Below are 14,486 nucleotides of genomic sequence, written 5' to 3'. Positions count from 1 at the left end.
TCAAGTATGATAAATGAAATAGTTAATCAATATATCTAAATACATCTGAATTGCATAAAATTTCATCTTAGCTTTTACATTATTGGATTATGATTTATGTATTTGAAAATATGTTGATGTCAATGAAGAAAAATTTCGAACATAATGAAGTGTAGTTTTTGAAATTTTTATCCATCGCGCGCTACAGTATGACGTAATAAAAAAAATTGTTATAGAATCATCTCTTTTGCGCCATGTTATTCGATGGTATGTAATACATTTTGTAAAGTATGAATAATCGTGGAAATAGCGTTCATATATTATTTTTCATAGTGTCTAATTGTTTATTATATCCCCTTAGAATGATATTATGTCTTAATAAAGGTAAATTCTAATGTTTTTAATCAATATTCAAGTTTGTTTAACACATAACGATAGAAGAAGAATAGTGTTGTAGCAACATCTAGTGGGAAGGGTCTTGTACTAATTGGTTAATAACTTAAGGATTTTTTGGTAGATGGCGCCAGAAGTCCTTTTATTATTTTAAAGATTCTCGTATAATAAAAATCACAAACGAAATATTCGTGGAATATAAAATGAAAAGATTTGAAAAATATTTAATCATTGTGATACATTTTAGTACTGTACTGTGTACTGTATAATGGTAACCTTCGTTTATCAGGACTAATTCCTTCTTTTGATGAGTAATAACGTCTTTCAACAACTTTATCAAAAAATCTGCTTAATTTTACAGATGAACTAGAACCAGCAGCTAATGACCTCACCTGACGACAATCCTGAGGGATATAAATTAATTAACATCAAGCAGAAGCATAGGTGTCTAATCACCTTGAGAAATAAAATATTTATAATTTACATACTAAAAATATTTCATCAGCACCACATTCTTCTGCAATTGTTGATGAACGTCTGTGAACATTTGATCTTACTTCTGCTACTAAATCTAATTTTGTGCCAATAACTAAGATTGGTATCTAAAAAGAAATGTTTTATTTTTGAATAAAGTAATAATAGAATACATATTGTCAAAAGTTTGTATTACCTGAGTGGAACCTACAAATTTTTCAGGATCAAAATCATCAAATGGTTTTGATTTCATATAATTACTGTCTTTACTTAAAACTTCCTCAAGCCATTTTTGGAGATTCTGTTGCGATTTTCTGTTTGTTAAATCATGGACCAATATTATACCTGCATTATTGGTAATGATATATGATTATTAAGATGTTAACTGAAATTTATGGTAACATATGCCAAATATTTTGAATTTATACCATTTGTAGGATTATAAAAAACAGATCTTGTATTTTTATGATTTTGACTACCACCAATGTCCCATAGTTCAATAAAATATCTTCTTTGATTAGGTGTTCCTTCTTTATATTCATGTAATTTAACTTCCACTGAACAACCTATGGTCCAAGAAGGATTAGAAATAGGCTGTTGCTGACATATTAAATGTGTCAGTGATGTTTTTCCAACTCCTGGAAATAAAAGAAAAAAAAAACTTATATATTAATTTATATATTAATAAATAAACATAAAAGTCATGCAATCCATATGCTTTACCACAGATGTAAATATAAAAGAAAACAGAAAATAGTAACTTATTTAATTTACACAACAAATAAATAAAAAATTGATTTAATGTATAATAATAACATATTTAATATTACTTATTACCATAAGTATTACAATATTAATAACGGTACTAATAAATATATTAAAAATAATACAATTCTTTTGAACATATTCTTACCAGAATCACCAACGACAATAATTTTAACTTTATCTATCGCTGCCATTAATAATTTTGGTTAAATCATAGGAAGATGTATTCTTTTTACAATCCTGTCGTTTGACAGGTATTTAATTATTTGAGAATTTTGTACCATGAATACATAACCTTACAAATAATAGTAGTTATAAACAAGCGTCTGTCGGAACAGTATTTTATCGTTCTTAAGCGATTGATGAAATTATGAATCTCCCGCTTTTATATTTTATTATTTTTGCGAGAACCTACGCTTAGTATTATGACGTATATTTTAATATACTTTTATTGATATTCGTATAAGATATTTTCTGATAAAGATATTATTTATAAGTCCTTAAAGGTTAGTATTTCCAATCATAACTTATATTATTTCTAATGCAACAAGGTGAGATCAATGTAATTTTAATAGTATTTCACAATATTTAATTACTTTAATTCTATTCACAATATTTAGTGATTTCAACAATATTTTATTACATGTAACACAAGAAAGATGAGTGGTGAAGAACGACTTGTTACAGAAGTTCCAAGTAGTTTAAAACAATTAGCACGTTTGGTAGTACGTGGATTTTATACAATAGAGGATGCATTAATTGTTGATATGTTAGTCAGAAATCCATGTAAGTGTACAGTGTTACATATAAAGTTAAACTTACAGATCACATTTTAATGTATACAATTGTGTACTTCACGTAACCAGGTATGAAAGAAGATGACATTTGTGAACTTTTGAAATTTGAACGTAAAATGTTAAGGGCTAGGATATCTACATTACGTAATGATAAATTCATACAAGTGAGATTAAAAATGGAAACTGGTTCAGATGGGAAAGCTCAAAAAGTTAACTACTATTTCATTAATTACAAGGTAAAATTTAAATAGACCATGCTATTATTTATTAAAGTCATTTATTGAAGAAGATATTCTGAATATTTCTTTTAGACTTTTGTAAATGTGGTTAAATATAAGTTAGACTTAATGAGGAAAAGAATGGAAACAGAAGAAAGAGATGCAACAAGCAGGGCAAGTTTCAAATGTACAAGTTGTTTAAAAACGTTTACTGATCTTGAGGTAAATAAATTATGCTTGTATTCTATTATACTTCTATACGTGTAAAAGTAAAGTGAATGGAAAATATTTATTAATGCAATATAATATAGGCAGATCAATTGTTTGATATGACCACTGGTGAATTTAGATGCACTTATTGTCGTGAGGTAGTGGAGGAAGATCAGTCTGCCCTTCCGAAGAAAGATTCAAGGCTATTATTAGCTAAATTTAATGAACAATTAGAGCCCCTTTATATTCTACTACGAGAAGTAGAAGGTATCAAATTGGCTCCTGAAATATTAGAACCAGAACCAGTTGATATAAACACCATTAAGGGGTATGATTTTTTAGTTAAATTATCCACTTTTATAGAGATATTGCAGGTCTCACATATATTATTTTCTAGTATTGATACAAGGAAACCTAGTAGTCTAAGAGCACCTGGTGAACAATGGTCTGGTGAAGCTACAAGGTCATCAGGTTTCATGGTAGAAGATACTAGAGTAGATGTTACAATTGGCGATGAATCTGCTGACGATAACGCGGCAAACAGAAGAAAGGAAAGACCAATTTGGATGATGGAAAGTACAGTCATCAATTCTGACTCTCAGGTACATGTATAGTCGTTTTAATTTTTCAATTCTTATTAGAATATTGTTGCTAATAACTGAAATCTTTAGCCGGATGGAGTTAACACACAGGAAAATATATTAGATAAAGCTGCAGCTACTGCCACTAATACAACCACGACGAATAATAAGCAGGGTGAAGATATTATGTCTGTATTATTGGCTCATGAGAAGAAAGGAGGAACAAATGCATCAGCTGCCATAAAATCTGTACTACCTCAAGAATCTAGTGATAGTAGTGATAATGAAGAAGTTGCTGAAATGCAAACGATTGATACAGGTATATGCCTCTTAAAATGTTTTAAATATATCTATTAAGTAGTGTAAAATATATTCTGGAAACATGCTATGCTCACTTCGATTAATGTTTTAGGAGAGGTGGAAACAATGGATTCGGAAGACGATGATCTTGTTCCAACGGTAACAGTCGCAGGGAAAACTGTTGCTATTGCAGATGTGAACGACACGTTAATTGCAGAGATGACTCCGGTAGAAAAGGAAGCGTATATTCAGGCATATCAAGAATATTATTCTCATATGTATGATTAAATAGAATACAGTCAGCATTGTTAAATACTGGCAGTGCTACCCAAGACTGAACAGTTATTGAAATCCTTGTAATATTTTGTATAGTTATAAAATATATAATTTTCTGGGATTGGTAACAGTTGATATTTTCTTAACTTAAACGATTAGGTATGTCAATGTGATGTTCAAAGATAAAAATAATAAGATACCAGATATCCGCATTTTGCAGTATTTATATTTTTCTTCTAACATACAGATTATAACTCAACAATGTCATCAAGTTGTAATAAATAAACATTTACAGACACGTTATAATCACAATTAATCAAAATTAATAGCATACATGTCACTTCTGGTAAGGCGGGAAAGTTTTAAAACTTAGCCGAATATAAAGTATTTATTAAGCTTACTTTGAATTATCCTTTTTTTGTTTGTCTTCATGAGAATTTCTAGCCGACCACCACCATCGGATAGAAATTTTAAGACGATACACATTTTTCATATGATACTTTTCGCTTTTTTTTGTATTTTTTTTTGCCACATTTTTTTTTACATTAATATTTATTTACTTCCACATGTCGCTGCGCAGACGAATTGGTACAGCAAGTAATTTTACTTTCTGCACCATTTTATTCTTCGTTCAGTGTTCCAGTTAAATTACATCAAAAGAATCCTAGAGGCAACGCGATCTAACTATATACATTGTATTGCAATTTTCACTACTTAATGCAATTCTATTGATTCCTGAATTAAATGTACTGTAACCTATTCTAGAGTCTAAGATTCTTTTGACATAAATAATTGCCTTTTTAAAAATGATTTATTCTGGTTCGTTCAGACGTAAGCGAGCGAAGTCTTCGAACACGATATTGTCGTCATCGTCGTTAGAATAACAGGAATTTTCGTAGCGTGTTCTTTCCACGCTCTTATTCTTCTTCAATATGGCCCTCTCTTTTTCTGCAGCTCCTAAAGCGATAGAATATATTACACATTTACAATACAAGTTCAGAAATTAATTTTCCTATTAATACTATTAAAGTTTCTTTACCTGGAGCAGGATGCATCAATTTAAACGGAACATCTGTAACCAGCTCACCACCCAAGGTACCACAGTTCAATTTCACTCTCACGGAGTAGGAGATGACAATACCCATAGCGTCACCAGGAGTTTTACCCTCGGCAACCATAGTCGAGGATGCAAGGTTCACATCATCGTCCTAAATGCCATACAGTACAAATGAATGAAAACAATGTAAGCAACAGTAAATATTTTCTTAATAATATGATCTCACTTTCAGATGTCCGTCAAGAGCAATACCACGTCGGTCCTTATTGCTGCTAGCTAATGGTACAAGGTAGAATTGTTTTGTGAAAGATGCACCAGGTGTGATAGGACATCCTTCGCGTGTTTCCAAGCTCGCCACATGCCGAGAGAATTGAGTATTGACCATTGTGACCTCGCAGTGCTGTACTACAAACAGCTGAAAAATGGACAAATTTAATATATGCTACCAGATACAGTTTCGACGTATAGAGAGGTGAAATACGGTTTGAATACCTTGATGTTCTTCACCGCTTTGCGAGAATTATTGGTAACGATAACGTTTGCAGCTACTTTTTCTCCGTGGTAGTAAATTTCCCTGTCAAGCGTAACTTCAAGATTTAATTTGCCCTGAGAGAAGGTGAATCCTTTGGAAACGAGAGAGCTGGGAAGTTTACGTCCCCTTGTCGGTGGTGCGTATTGCAATTTCTTAATCGCCAGTGCCACGGATGATCGTTTATGGCCCTATTCGAATCATTTGAATTCAGTTACATGGATGTTTGGTAATGTAAATGAATTGATATATTACCTTATCTTCTTCGTGTTCGCCGACATATATTCTGACAGTGTAATCGACTCCCAACGGTTTTCCTTGGTCGTCGTCGCCGGGTTGGAGTGTGACAGAGCTGGGAGAGCTCTGTGGGAATTGGAACAAGAAAGGAAAAGCATTTTCTCCAAGCCTTTTGAGAAGACGTTCCTGTACAGGTGTCATATCTTGTTTCTCTTTCTTGATCGGCACTATCTGCTCGCGACATAAGACGAGTTCCTTGCTGAATTTGACACCCATGACCTCATCCTCTTCGCGGCCATAGCGGAAAGTCGTTGTCACCTAGACAATATACATTTTCCAAGTAGAGTTATGAATTTTATATGAGGAGAATGTATGCTTTACCTGTCCATAAACTTTTCGTCCTTGAAGATAATCATTTTCAACAACAATAACACCATCGATGGGATCTACGCTGTCCAGGTGATCGATGAAGTCCCTTTTACCAAGGTATACCGTGACTTTCCCTGGAATTAATAGAAAAGCATAGTATTAGAGTTAGAGATTGAAAAGGTTTGTAGCATTAATATCTTAGAGTATGTGTTATATTACTTACCATTTGGGGTAGTCTTCTTGTATACCTTGATGGCTACAACATAAGCCAAGAACAGGAGAGGAAACATTTGGCAACTTTTTTCCAATCAAATGAATGAACAAAAGTTTGTTTCCCGCCCAGAAGTGACAGTCTCTCAGCTCGGACGGGGAACTTCATATAGTCTTGCAAGGGCTTCCTTACTGGAAGCCATATGCTACTAATAACATTATTTTATTATAAGAGTTAGATAATGAGATTACAACACACATGTAAGTATTTTGTTACGTGCATTTTAGAGCTGACTCAGTAGCTCATGCACGTTCAACCAGGAAGGTGGTAAAATTGGAAAGTAGTGCAAGAATTTGTTTGTATCTTCCTTTAGTGTACGGATCATCATCATAAAAATCATCTAAATTTATTATATATAAATATTATTTTATTTACTTTCTGCTTGCTTATAAACACGTTTAAAGGTCGAAATAAAGAAGTACACGTGATCAGTCTTAGATTTATATTTATTTCAATAATAAGTGCTTACATAATAATAATATGGAGGTATTTTAATTGAAATCAAAATCCCCTGAATGACTGAGGAATCACTTCGGTATATTTTTCACAAATTTTCTTAACGGTAAACAATATCTATTGTTTCTCAAAGTATGTATTACTTATCATTAATAACTAAAACCACTTGTATTTCTTTCTTCTTTCACATTCAGTAGTCAATAAACACTTGAGATATATTATGTACACACTATTGTGCAGACACTATTTAAGAATGTGTTCCCAAAATCGATCTGGTAACTGAAAGACACCTTTTATTTGCGAATGAATAAGGCAATTGTTAATGCCCTTCTTCGAAATGTATTTTTATAAATGGAGAAACAATCGATTTTTCAATATATTGTTCCATAGGCAGTAACAAAACAAATTTATAATGTGCTAACGACTCCTTCAGTTTAATGTTTCTTGGTGCTTAACACTTTTTCGATATGAATAATTTCATGCCATAACAAAAAATGCATGCAGCAATCAAGAAAACCACATTCAAATTAATTACAGCTTATTTGGTTTCTTTAAAGTAAAAAAGAAGAGAAAAAGACCAAAATAATCGCAAGAAAACGAGGTACAATATAAAAATGAATGACTATAAACTAAACAATTTTAAGATCAATAACAGTAAGTAATATATACTAGAATTATCGCGATAAATATGTCTAACAATAGGCACAGTTAAAGTGTAGGTATATATATATATATATATATTCATTATTTACTGTTTTATTATGCTACAGAAAGTCGTTGCTACCAGGGAACAGAAATGTTTGCGAAATTTTATGAAATCTTTATTTCAAATACTCGTTCTTGACAATACGTTCGTACAATGCTATAGACTATACGGTTCTTCGATTTCTTTACAAATCTTCGTATTTGTATTTTAAATAAAACGTTTCACTAAGAAAAAACTTAGCAATACATAGGCAAGTTCAAATAAATGTAACTTTTTATGGCAAATAAATGATACACGTGAAACTGTTCTTACAATTTTACAGTTCAGTCGTTCGAGCTTTAGAGAAAGGAACAAAATAGCTTCTTATCTAACTAATGTTTTTCTTTTTAATAATTTTATTCTGTAAAGTAAAGTTCGAACACATCCATTTTTAGGGGAATGTTGCTCATACTAGAGGTTCGTACATGTAATAATAAATCGTACAGATAAAATAAAAAAAAATATATATATGATAATCTTCGAAATAAAGTTTTCCAAATACATAGAATGTACTACTACCTGGTATTTTTTTTTTTAGAAATAAAATACAATTAAAAGTCCATGGAAACAACTTTCCCCGATACATGGTTTCATAATCTCTCTCTATGTGCACAGTATTCTCTGTCAAAGACTTTCATGTACATTTTCACATTTTTGCATTACAAGAGTATTTGTTATTGCATACGGTTGAGCAATATCTAATACAATGGATCATTAAAGCAACGAAAAGTTATTCACATTATTATTCGGTAGTTCGCAAGGCTTTCTGTTATAATTTGTAAGAAATAAACATTTATCTAATTTGAATCGTTTATGTGATGTTACAGAACCCTGTGCAAGTTAAAGAAGTTCCTTGGCTCTTCATTTGAAGCATAGTTATACACTGTGTGTAACTTCTATATGTAATAACATTTGTACACAACTAGAATCTCGGTACAGTTCCCTGATACCAGCGCATTTCTAATATCAGCCAGTACAAATATTGTTAGTTCATGTAAATTCAATAGTATACACTGTAGATTTTTGTAGTACGATTGCTGTTGTTGCAAACCTACTAAACTTACATTACTAATTTTTTTTTCTTTTTTACCAGACAGATTTTTTTAGATGTAAATTATAATATGAATTTTCTTAAAGACATTTTCTTGAACGAGGTGGTGCTGCTTACCTCAATTTAAACTTCAAGCAAAATTTGTCTCACACAGTAGAAATCTATAATAATAAGGAAAAAAGAGTTCAAAGTATTATAACATTAAGAAACTGTATATTTATTTTACTTAATGGAAATCAGATAAGTTTACATATACAAATCTCACCTAATATTCTTCACAGAAACATGTTCTTATAAATAAGAATCTTGTTTTAGGATAGATCTAAAACATAAAAATAAAAGAAAGTTTAGAACACAACAGACAACTATTTCAAAAGCATTTTTATATAATTCACTTACAACTTGGCGCAGCTGCAGATTCAAATCTCTTTTGTATCTGATCATATGTGAATTTAACAAAAGCATCATATTGCTCAGATAGCTTCATATTTAGAATCTGATCATATTCTTCTCGGATCTGTGTTTCTTGTTCCTTAAGCATTCTCTCACAGATCAAACCAACCTTGAAAATAATGACTTACTTTATCCAACTTTGTATTACCACTATTAACATAAAGTAATGTGCATTTTATAATTATTTATCTGGAGTTATTAATATGTTGCATATACCTGTCTGAAAGTAAATAAGGGTTTTTCCTTTCCGCTAGGACTATAACTATATGAATTTGAACCGCATGCAGATGGGCTTGAAGGGCTAGCAGGACCTTCCATGTCTGAAGAGTCACCATTATTGTTTTGAGGACTAAAATGTAATTGTTTGCGTCGATGCAGTCTCCGAATTTCTTCTCTTATATTCGCAGCCATTTTTTCTATATACAAGGAAAACTATTGTCACTTGATCCTTTCTTTTTAATATTTCAGAGTTAATTTCATTTCAGTGAATTCCGAGATTCCTATTTAATATAAATCCAAAATTTCTTCACCATTCATACTTCCGGAACGTGTATTTGAAATATTAAAAAAATAAAACACAAAACAATAAATCCATGTAATAGTTAATTTAACGGACCGATAAATGTCAATAAATAAATACTGTATCGCTTAGAATCGTTAAGAATTAAAAACTTCTTTTCAAATAACCGAGAACAAGCATGTATATATATGTATATATATACGTATATATATATATAAAGAAGGAGAAAAGGAAGGTTGATTCCCCGATGTCCGTTACTACATTACCATATGATTTACGCGTCTTCCCCTACTAAAACGCCCTACCTCTTCCCACCCCCCTTTTTTAAACGTCGCGAATTCAAGTTTTAAATCGCTGGAATGGCCTCCTAACCACCCCTTCTCCCTGTCACATTGTAACGAGGAAATAGACAGAAACGGTGGGGCAAAGAAACAGAAAGAAGAAGAAGAAGAAAAAGAAAAATGGCCGTGGCGTATAGTTAATTACCAGGCGTCAGTTTGTGGGTTACTTCGCCGAAGGGCGAAGGATTCTGTGGCCTAGAGTTGGCTTGCGTCGATGTACCGGGCGAAACACACATCGGCACGCATCTTCGTCGTTTACTAGGACGACCATGACTATGCACCGGGTCGAACTCCAAAGATCTCTTTAAAGTGGCGCAGGCCATTTCTGCCGTTCACCGTCCTGGCTCACGACTGACACCCACAGATTATTATGGGTTTAGCCCGCGAGCAACGAATGATTATGCCGAAAAATACAGCAAAACCACCGTGTACGCGTACCGCCTGAACCGTTTCTTCGAGTGCACTCCGGTTGTTCTAGCTTTCTTCGTGCCGATCTCCTCGGATTCCGTCGTAGTCTAACAAGGCTGCACCAAAACAAACACTGCGGTAAAACAATATGGCTGGCAACCACGGTTCGTCGGCTAGGAACGACCACGGAACGAATGTCTCGAGCATTCAGAACACCATCTTTTCACTGGGCCACCGTTTGTGCATTCCGAAATGTATACGTCGCAGACTCGAATGAACGCAGGCACCTTCCCTCTGATTGGTCGAGACATTGCATGATGGCGTCCCTGTGCATTTCCTTCCTGCAAGCTGTTCCAATTGAAATACGAACATTCGAATATTTTCAACGATTTATTTTACGGTCGGGATGATCTTTTTATCTTTGAATATTTCAACGTTGAAATATTCCCGTATCAAATCAAATTACTGGACGCTCTAGAGTCAGCCGCCTATAATGGATAAAAGAACTCTTGAACTTAATAACCAGTTAAGCGTGTAGTTAACATATAGATATCGAAGAGTTTCATTGTATTACGTACTATTGTTCACGATAAGCTTGTATACGGTCCATTAATAGAGGTGATACAAGTCTTTCGGAAATTGAAAAAATCGCATTAGGGTAAGTAGTTACTTAAATCGTTAGAAGTGGAACGTAAATTTGCATCGCTTCTTAGAAACATGTATTCCCTGACGACCATCGTTGCGTAAATATCAAATTTCAAGCATATTTTTGTTAACATTCTAAATATAGTCGATTCATTGATCTCTTACGAATAGATATTATTACTTTGATTTATCATCATGAATCTTCTGTCGATAGTAAAGTATTTCACGGTAAAGCTATTGATGATGGGCAATTACGCAGGTTCGTACGACACTTTCGTTTGAAAATATGTAATCTTGTAAAGCATGCGCACGACTTCCGCTTATTCCCCATCTGATCACTTTAGGGAATTTTAAGCGGTGGTAAAGAGAATCTTCCGCCATTCTATATTCACAATTTTTGTGAAATTCTACATTTTTCTTGGTTTTCCGTAGCCCGTCCAAAAACCCGAGAAATAATGACATCGATGAGTCCAGTCGTGATAGCTGCTACAGCCAGACATACAGCCACGGCAAGTAAAAAAATAACAACTTTCTCGACATTTCTCTTTTTTGGTTATATCTAGTGCAAAATGATTCTTAATTTATCGTAAGTTAATTATTCTTTACATACTATTACCGCAAAGTATCAAACATATGTTCCATGTTATATTAACATTTATTGTGGAATTAACGTTTCTGTCATAATTTAAGATTAAGATACCTTGACTTGAGAGATTTGTTTAAATAACGAACATTGAACGTATCGATTGTTTTATTATAAACACGTGCGAGAAGATTTAAAACATTAAAAGCATATAATGTAGCTTTATAAATATTATTTGTTTCATATAATACAATTATATTATATTATTATTATTACAGCTGATATTTTTTCATGGATTGGGTGATACAGGGTGAGATAATGCATTATATAATACTACATTAACAATGCACATTGATATCACATGCTAATGTAATTTGCATTGGATATTACAGGCATGGCTGGGCCAGTTCAATGAGTGCAGTACGATTACCTCATATTAAAGTTATTTGTCCTACTGCGTATGTATAATTTTCTGAAATAATAATCTTATGGTGATTTTGTGAGTGTATAATTTAGTTTCATTATTTTAGGCCTACAATGCCAGTGACATTAAATGCAGGATTCAGAATGCCTTCGTGGTAAATATGCAAAACTAATGTGCACAACAAATTGCGATACATTATTCAATAGTATAATAAAAAGTAAGAACTTGTATGGCACTATTAAAGAAAAGTTTTATGCATTGACAAATTTAGGTTTGATTTGCGAACATTGGATCCAAGTGGAGTTGAAGATGAAGAAGGCATGAAGAAAGCTGCAGAGATGGTGCACTCTTTAATTGCAGAAGAAGTTGCAGCAGGAATACCTACAAAGCGCATTGTAATTGGTGGTTTCAGTCAGGGTGGTGCTTTAGCTATATACAGTGCTCTTACATTTCCAGAACCCTTAGCTGGTATCATTGCTTTATCATGTTGGCTTCCTATGCACCAAAAGTTCCCTAATGTAAGTATTTCAGTAGGAAATTTAAATAATGAGTGATACACTAATATTTACATATTACAATGTTAACATCTTGTACTTCTTAGGCAGCAATAGGAAACAGAAATACTCCTTTGCTACAATGTCATGGCAACTGTGATCCACTAGTGCCGTATAGATGGGGACAAATGACTGCATCATACCTAAAGCAATTCATGACACAAACAGAATTTAAAACATATAGAGGAATGATGCATGCATCTTGTGATGAGGTAGGGAAAAGTCACATGTAATTTGACAGTGAGCATTATTTAAGTTTGTAAGAAATTATTAATATTTGATAATGATTATTACTTTCGCAGGAAATGAGTGATATGAAGAAATTCATTGAAAAAGTATTGCAGCCATAATAGTTCTATTAAACACATCAATGTTTTAAGTGTTAATCTTATTACCTTTATTGTTCTTTATTAAATTAATTACTTCCAACATTACTGCTACTTAAGTCTAGTGCTTGGAGAAGAAATAAATGCAGTAGTAGGTGAAAATATTTAAAATCTTCAAAAAAAGAAAAAAAAACAATACTAGTACTAAATTATTATTTGGATAAATATTTATTTTTATTCTTTTATCGCATTTGTTAATTTTGTTTATTATATATTATGTTAATATGTTATTACCATTTCTGATTCTGTATATTTGATTAGATATATCAGGTAATAGTATTTGAAAATATCAAATTATCTTCCATATACAGTTCAGTTAATTTCTATTTATTTATATGAATCGAATGGACTTCATTTAGAATTATATGTATTATTTAGAAAAAACTTCCCTCAATACAAATGTAATAGTTTTAATTGAATGCACTTTTCTTTTATAAAAGATGTTTACATAATACATTCAGCCGAATATTTTAATTTGTATATTAGAATGTTTATAAGCATTTAGGTATTCTTTGTAATACTTCCATTTTATATAAGTTGTATATATATATATATATAAATATAAATATATATATATATATATATATTGTACAAATATTACTGCATATACAATAATGACTTTTGTAGAAATGTTGTCTAGAAAACAGTAATCTGACCATGTAATTTGTGGTTACAAAATATAGTTTTGAAATCAACAAACTTTATAATTTTTGGTAGACACTGCAACTGTGAATACCATTTGCAAAAGATATGTATATTAATAAAACAACACTAACGTATCCACCTGCCTATGCAGGGGTATTACTTTCAGAGTACTTATTTTAGTTCTACTCGAATAGTACTACTGAAAATACAAAACTTCGTGAGCATCATAATGTATAAATTGAGCGACTGAAAAGCAATATTACTTACATAATGAAACATAAGGATAATCATTTGTACGATTAATTCATATTATGAAAACCTCATGTTGATTGAATGAATATTTTTCCTGATTCGAGGTTTTTTATTGCAACCAATTCCTCTACATTAATAATTGTTTTTAGAATACAATTATAACGTATCTTTCCATAAAACTATCTATTTAAAAATTATAATGGCTGTGGTTTACCAACGTTTTAACTACCAAAAGTAAATTGTTTAACATTCAGTAAAGTGTATACATGAAATATATTTAAAAAATGTTGTTAAATAATTTACTATTTCCGGCAAAACGTTGGGAAACACAAAGTAGTATTACTGTATATTTTTAAGATTATTCTTTGTGAAAATTTGTAACTTTGTTATTTATGTCTCTTTTTAATTTATTGTATAAAATCATATTGTATTAATAAATTTTTTGTTATCAGTTCCATGTATTCCTCATATTTTGTTTATGATCTAATAATAATTCTATATAGTTTCAAATTTTTCTTAAATATTACAAATATTCTTAATAAAAAAATAAGAATTATAATAGAAAGC

At 31.7% G+C, this 14,486-nt stretch overlaps 5 protein-coding genes across 10 annotated transcripts; 2 read left to right on the top strand and 3 right to left on the bottom strand.

Annotated features, from left to right (window-relative positions):
* Positions 1 to 455: 455 nt before the first annotated feature.
* Positions 456 to 1,908, bottom strand: LOC116428412 (rab-like protein 3). Of its 2 annotated transcripts, none has more exons than XM_076372812.1 (5): positions 1,760 to 1,908; positions 1,275 to 1,484; positions 1,058 to 1,191; positions 861 to 974; positions 456 to 776 (listed from the first exon to the last, which is right to left on the bottom strand). In XM_076372812.1, exons 1-5 carry the CDS (start codon positions 1,803 to 1,805, stop codon positions 597 to 599), a joined length of 684 nt encoding a protein of 227 aa, XP_076228927.1. In that variant the 5' UTR covers positions 1,806 to 1,908; the 3' UTR covers positions 456 to 596. The 2 variants fall into 2 exon arrangements, with proteins under 2 accessions (XP_076228927.1, XP_031835903.1); XM_031980043.2 differs by having other exon boundaries at positions 471 to 776; positions 1,043 to 1,191.
* Positions 1,909 to 1,966: 58 nt separating this feature from the next.
* Positions 1,967 to 4,668, top strand: TfIIEalpha (transcription factor IIEalpha). Of its 3 annotated transcripts, none has more exons than XM_031980036.2 (8): positions 1,967 to 2,117; positions 2,271 to 2,397; positions 2,478 to 2,644; positions 2,720 to 2,848; positions 2,938 to 3,164; positions 3,234 to 3,438; positions 3,508 to 3,736; positions 3,830 to 4,668. In XM_031980036.2, the coding sequence occupies exons 2-8, from the start codon at positions 2,271 to 2,273 to the stop codon at positions 4,003 to 4,005; spliced, it is 1,260 nt and encodes a 419-aa protein (XP_031835896.1). In that variant the 5' UTR covers positions 1,967 to 2,117; the 3' UTR covers positions 4,006 to 4,668. The 3 variants fall into 3 exon arrangements, with proteins under 3 accessions (XP_031835896.1, XP_031835895.1, XP_031835894.1); XM_031980035.2 differs by having other exon boundaries at positions 2,267 to 2,397; XM_031980034.2 differs by having other exon boundaries at positions 1,968 to 2,117; positions 2,232 to 2,397.
* On the bottom strand, positions 4,200 to 6,575 carry Arr2 (arrestin 2). The gene is made up of 7 exons (XM_031980037.2): positions 6,409 to 6,575; positions 6,198 to 6,319; positions 5,835 to 6,134; positions 5,543 to 5,770; positions 5,277 to 5,465; positions 5,033 to 5,201; positions 4,200 to 4,950 (listed from the first exon to the last, which is right to left on the bottom strand). Exons 1-7 carry the CDS (start codon positions 6,473 to 6,475, stop codon positions 4,805 to 4,807), a joined length of 1,221 nt encoding a protein of 406 aa, XP_031835897.1. The 5' UTR covers positions 6,476 to 6,575; the 3' UTR covers positions 4,200 to 4,804.
* A 397-nt stretch (positions 6,576 to 6,972) lies between these two features.
* Positions 6,973 to 10,701, bottom strand: akirin. The gene is made up of 5 exons (XM_031980044.2): positions 10,168 to 10,701; positions 9,378 to 9,577; positions 9,108 to 9,270; positions 8,974 to 9,030; positions 6,973 to 8,869 (listed from the first exon to the last, which is right to left on the bottom strand). Exons 1-4 carry the CDS (start codon positions 10,343 to 10,345, stop codon positions 9,020 to 9,022), a joined length of 552 nt encoding a protein of 183 aa, XP_031835904.1. The 5' UTR covers positions 10,346 to 10,701; the 3' UTR covers positions 6,973 to 8,869; positions 8,974 to 9,019.
* Positions 10,702 to 10,853: 152 nt separating this feature from the next.
* Apt1 (Acyl-protein thioesterase 1) lies at positions 10,854 to 14,376 on the top strand. Of its 3 annotated transcripts, none has more exons than XM_031980042.2 (8): positions 10,854 to 11,088; positions 11,508 to 11,584; positions 11,937 to 11,968; positions 12,051 to 12,116; positions 12,189 to 12,236; positions 12,354 to 12,600; positions 12,684 to 12,848; positions 12,939 to 14,376. In XM_031980042.2, exons 2-8 carry the CDS (start codon positions 11,531 to 11,533, stop codon positions 12,984 to 12,986), a joined length of 660 nt encoding a protein of 219 aa, XP_031835902.1. In that variant the 5' UTR covers positions 10,854 to 11,088; positions 11,508 to 11,530; the 3' UTR covers positions 12,987 to 14,376. The 3 variants fall into 3 exon arrangements, with proteins under 3 accessions (XP_031835902.1, XP_031835900.1, XP_031835901.1); XM_031980040.2 differs by lacking the exon at positions 10,854 to 11,088 and adding an exon at positions 11,136 to 11,334; XM_031980041.2 differs by lacking the exon at positions 10,854 to 11,088 and adding an exon at positions 11,372 to 11,435.
* Positions 14,377 to 14,486: the final 110 nt, after the last annotated feature.

This window comes from Nomia melanderi, chromosome 12, assembly GCF_051020985.1.
Source record: "Nomia melanderi isolate GNS246 chromosome 12, iyNomMela1, whole genome shotgun sequence".
Classification (NCBI taxonomy): Eukaryota; Metazoa; Arthropoda; class Insecta; order Hymenoptera; family Halictidae; genus Nomia; species Nomia melanderi.
The sequence above is the reverse complement of the archived record's forward strand: the minus strand, read 5'-3'. Positions and strand labels throughout refer to the sequence as shown.

Bases quoted from the DNA above. Each gene is read 5' to 3' on its own strand.
- LOC116428412 (XM_031980043.2), bottom strand. From the start codon at position 1,805: ATGGCAGCGATAGATAAAGTTAAAATTATTGTCGTTGGTGATTCTG. The intron at 1,192-1,274 runs GTATAAATTCAA...CCAATAATGCAG, and splicing joins TTTTTATAATCCTACAAATG to GTATAATATTGGTCCATGAT. The intron at 777-860 runs GTATGTAAATTA...TATATCCCTCAG, and splicing joins GTGCTGATGAAATATTTTTA to GATTGTCGTCAGGTGAGGTC.
- TfIIEalpha (XM_031980036.2), top strand. From the start codon at position 2,271: ATGAGTGGTGAAGAACGACTTGTTACAGAAGTTCCAAGTAGTTTAAAA. The intron at 2,398-2,477 runs GTAAGTGTACAG...TCACGTAACCAG, and splicing joins TATGTTAGTCAGAAATCCAT to GTATGAAAGAAGATGACATT. The intron at 3,165-3,233 runs GTATGATTTTTT...ATTATTTTCTAG, and splicing joins GATATAAACACCATTAAGGG to TATTGATACAAGGAAACCTA.
- akirin (XM_031980044.2), bottom strand. From the start codon at position 10,345: ATGGCCTGCGCCACTTTAAAGAGATCTTTGGAGTTCGACCCGGTGCAT. The intron at 9,578-10,167 runs GTAATTAACTAT...CCTTGTATATAG, and splicing joins AACCCACAAACTGACGCCTG to AAAAAATGGCTGCGAATATA. The intron at 9,271-9,377 runs GTATATGCAACA...ATTATTTTCAAG, and splicing joins CCTTATTTACTTTCAGACAG to GTTGGTTTGATCTGTGAGAG.
- Apt1 (XM_031980040.2), top strand. From the start codon at position 11,271: ATGAATCTTCTGTCGATAGTAAAGTATTTCACGGTAAAGCTATTGATG. The intron at 12,117-12,188 runs GTATGTATAATT...TCATTATTTTAG, and splicing joins AAAGTTATTTGTCCTACTGC to GCCTACAATGCCAGTGACAT. The intron at 12,849-12,938 runs GTAGGGAAAAGT...TTACTTTCGCAG, and splicing joins TGCATGCATCTTGTGATGAG to GAAATGAGTGATATGAAGAA.
- Arr2 (XM_031980037.2), bottom strand. From the start codon at position 6,475: ATGTTTCCTCTCCTGTTCTTGGCTTATGTTGTAGCCATCAAGGTATAC. The intron at 6,320-6,408 runs GTAAGTAATATA...TATTAATTCCAG, and splicing joins CAAGAAGACTACCCCAAATG to GGAAAGTCACGGTATACCTT. The intron at 5,466-5,542 runs GTATTCAAACCG...TCCATTTTTCAG, and splicing joins AAGCGGTGAAGAACATCAAG to CTGTTTGTAGTACAGCACTG.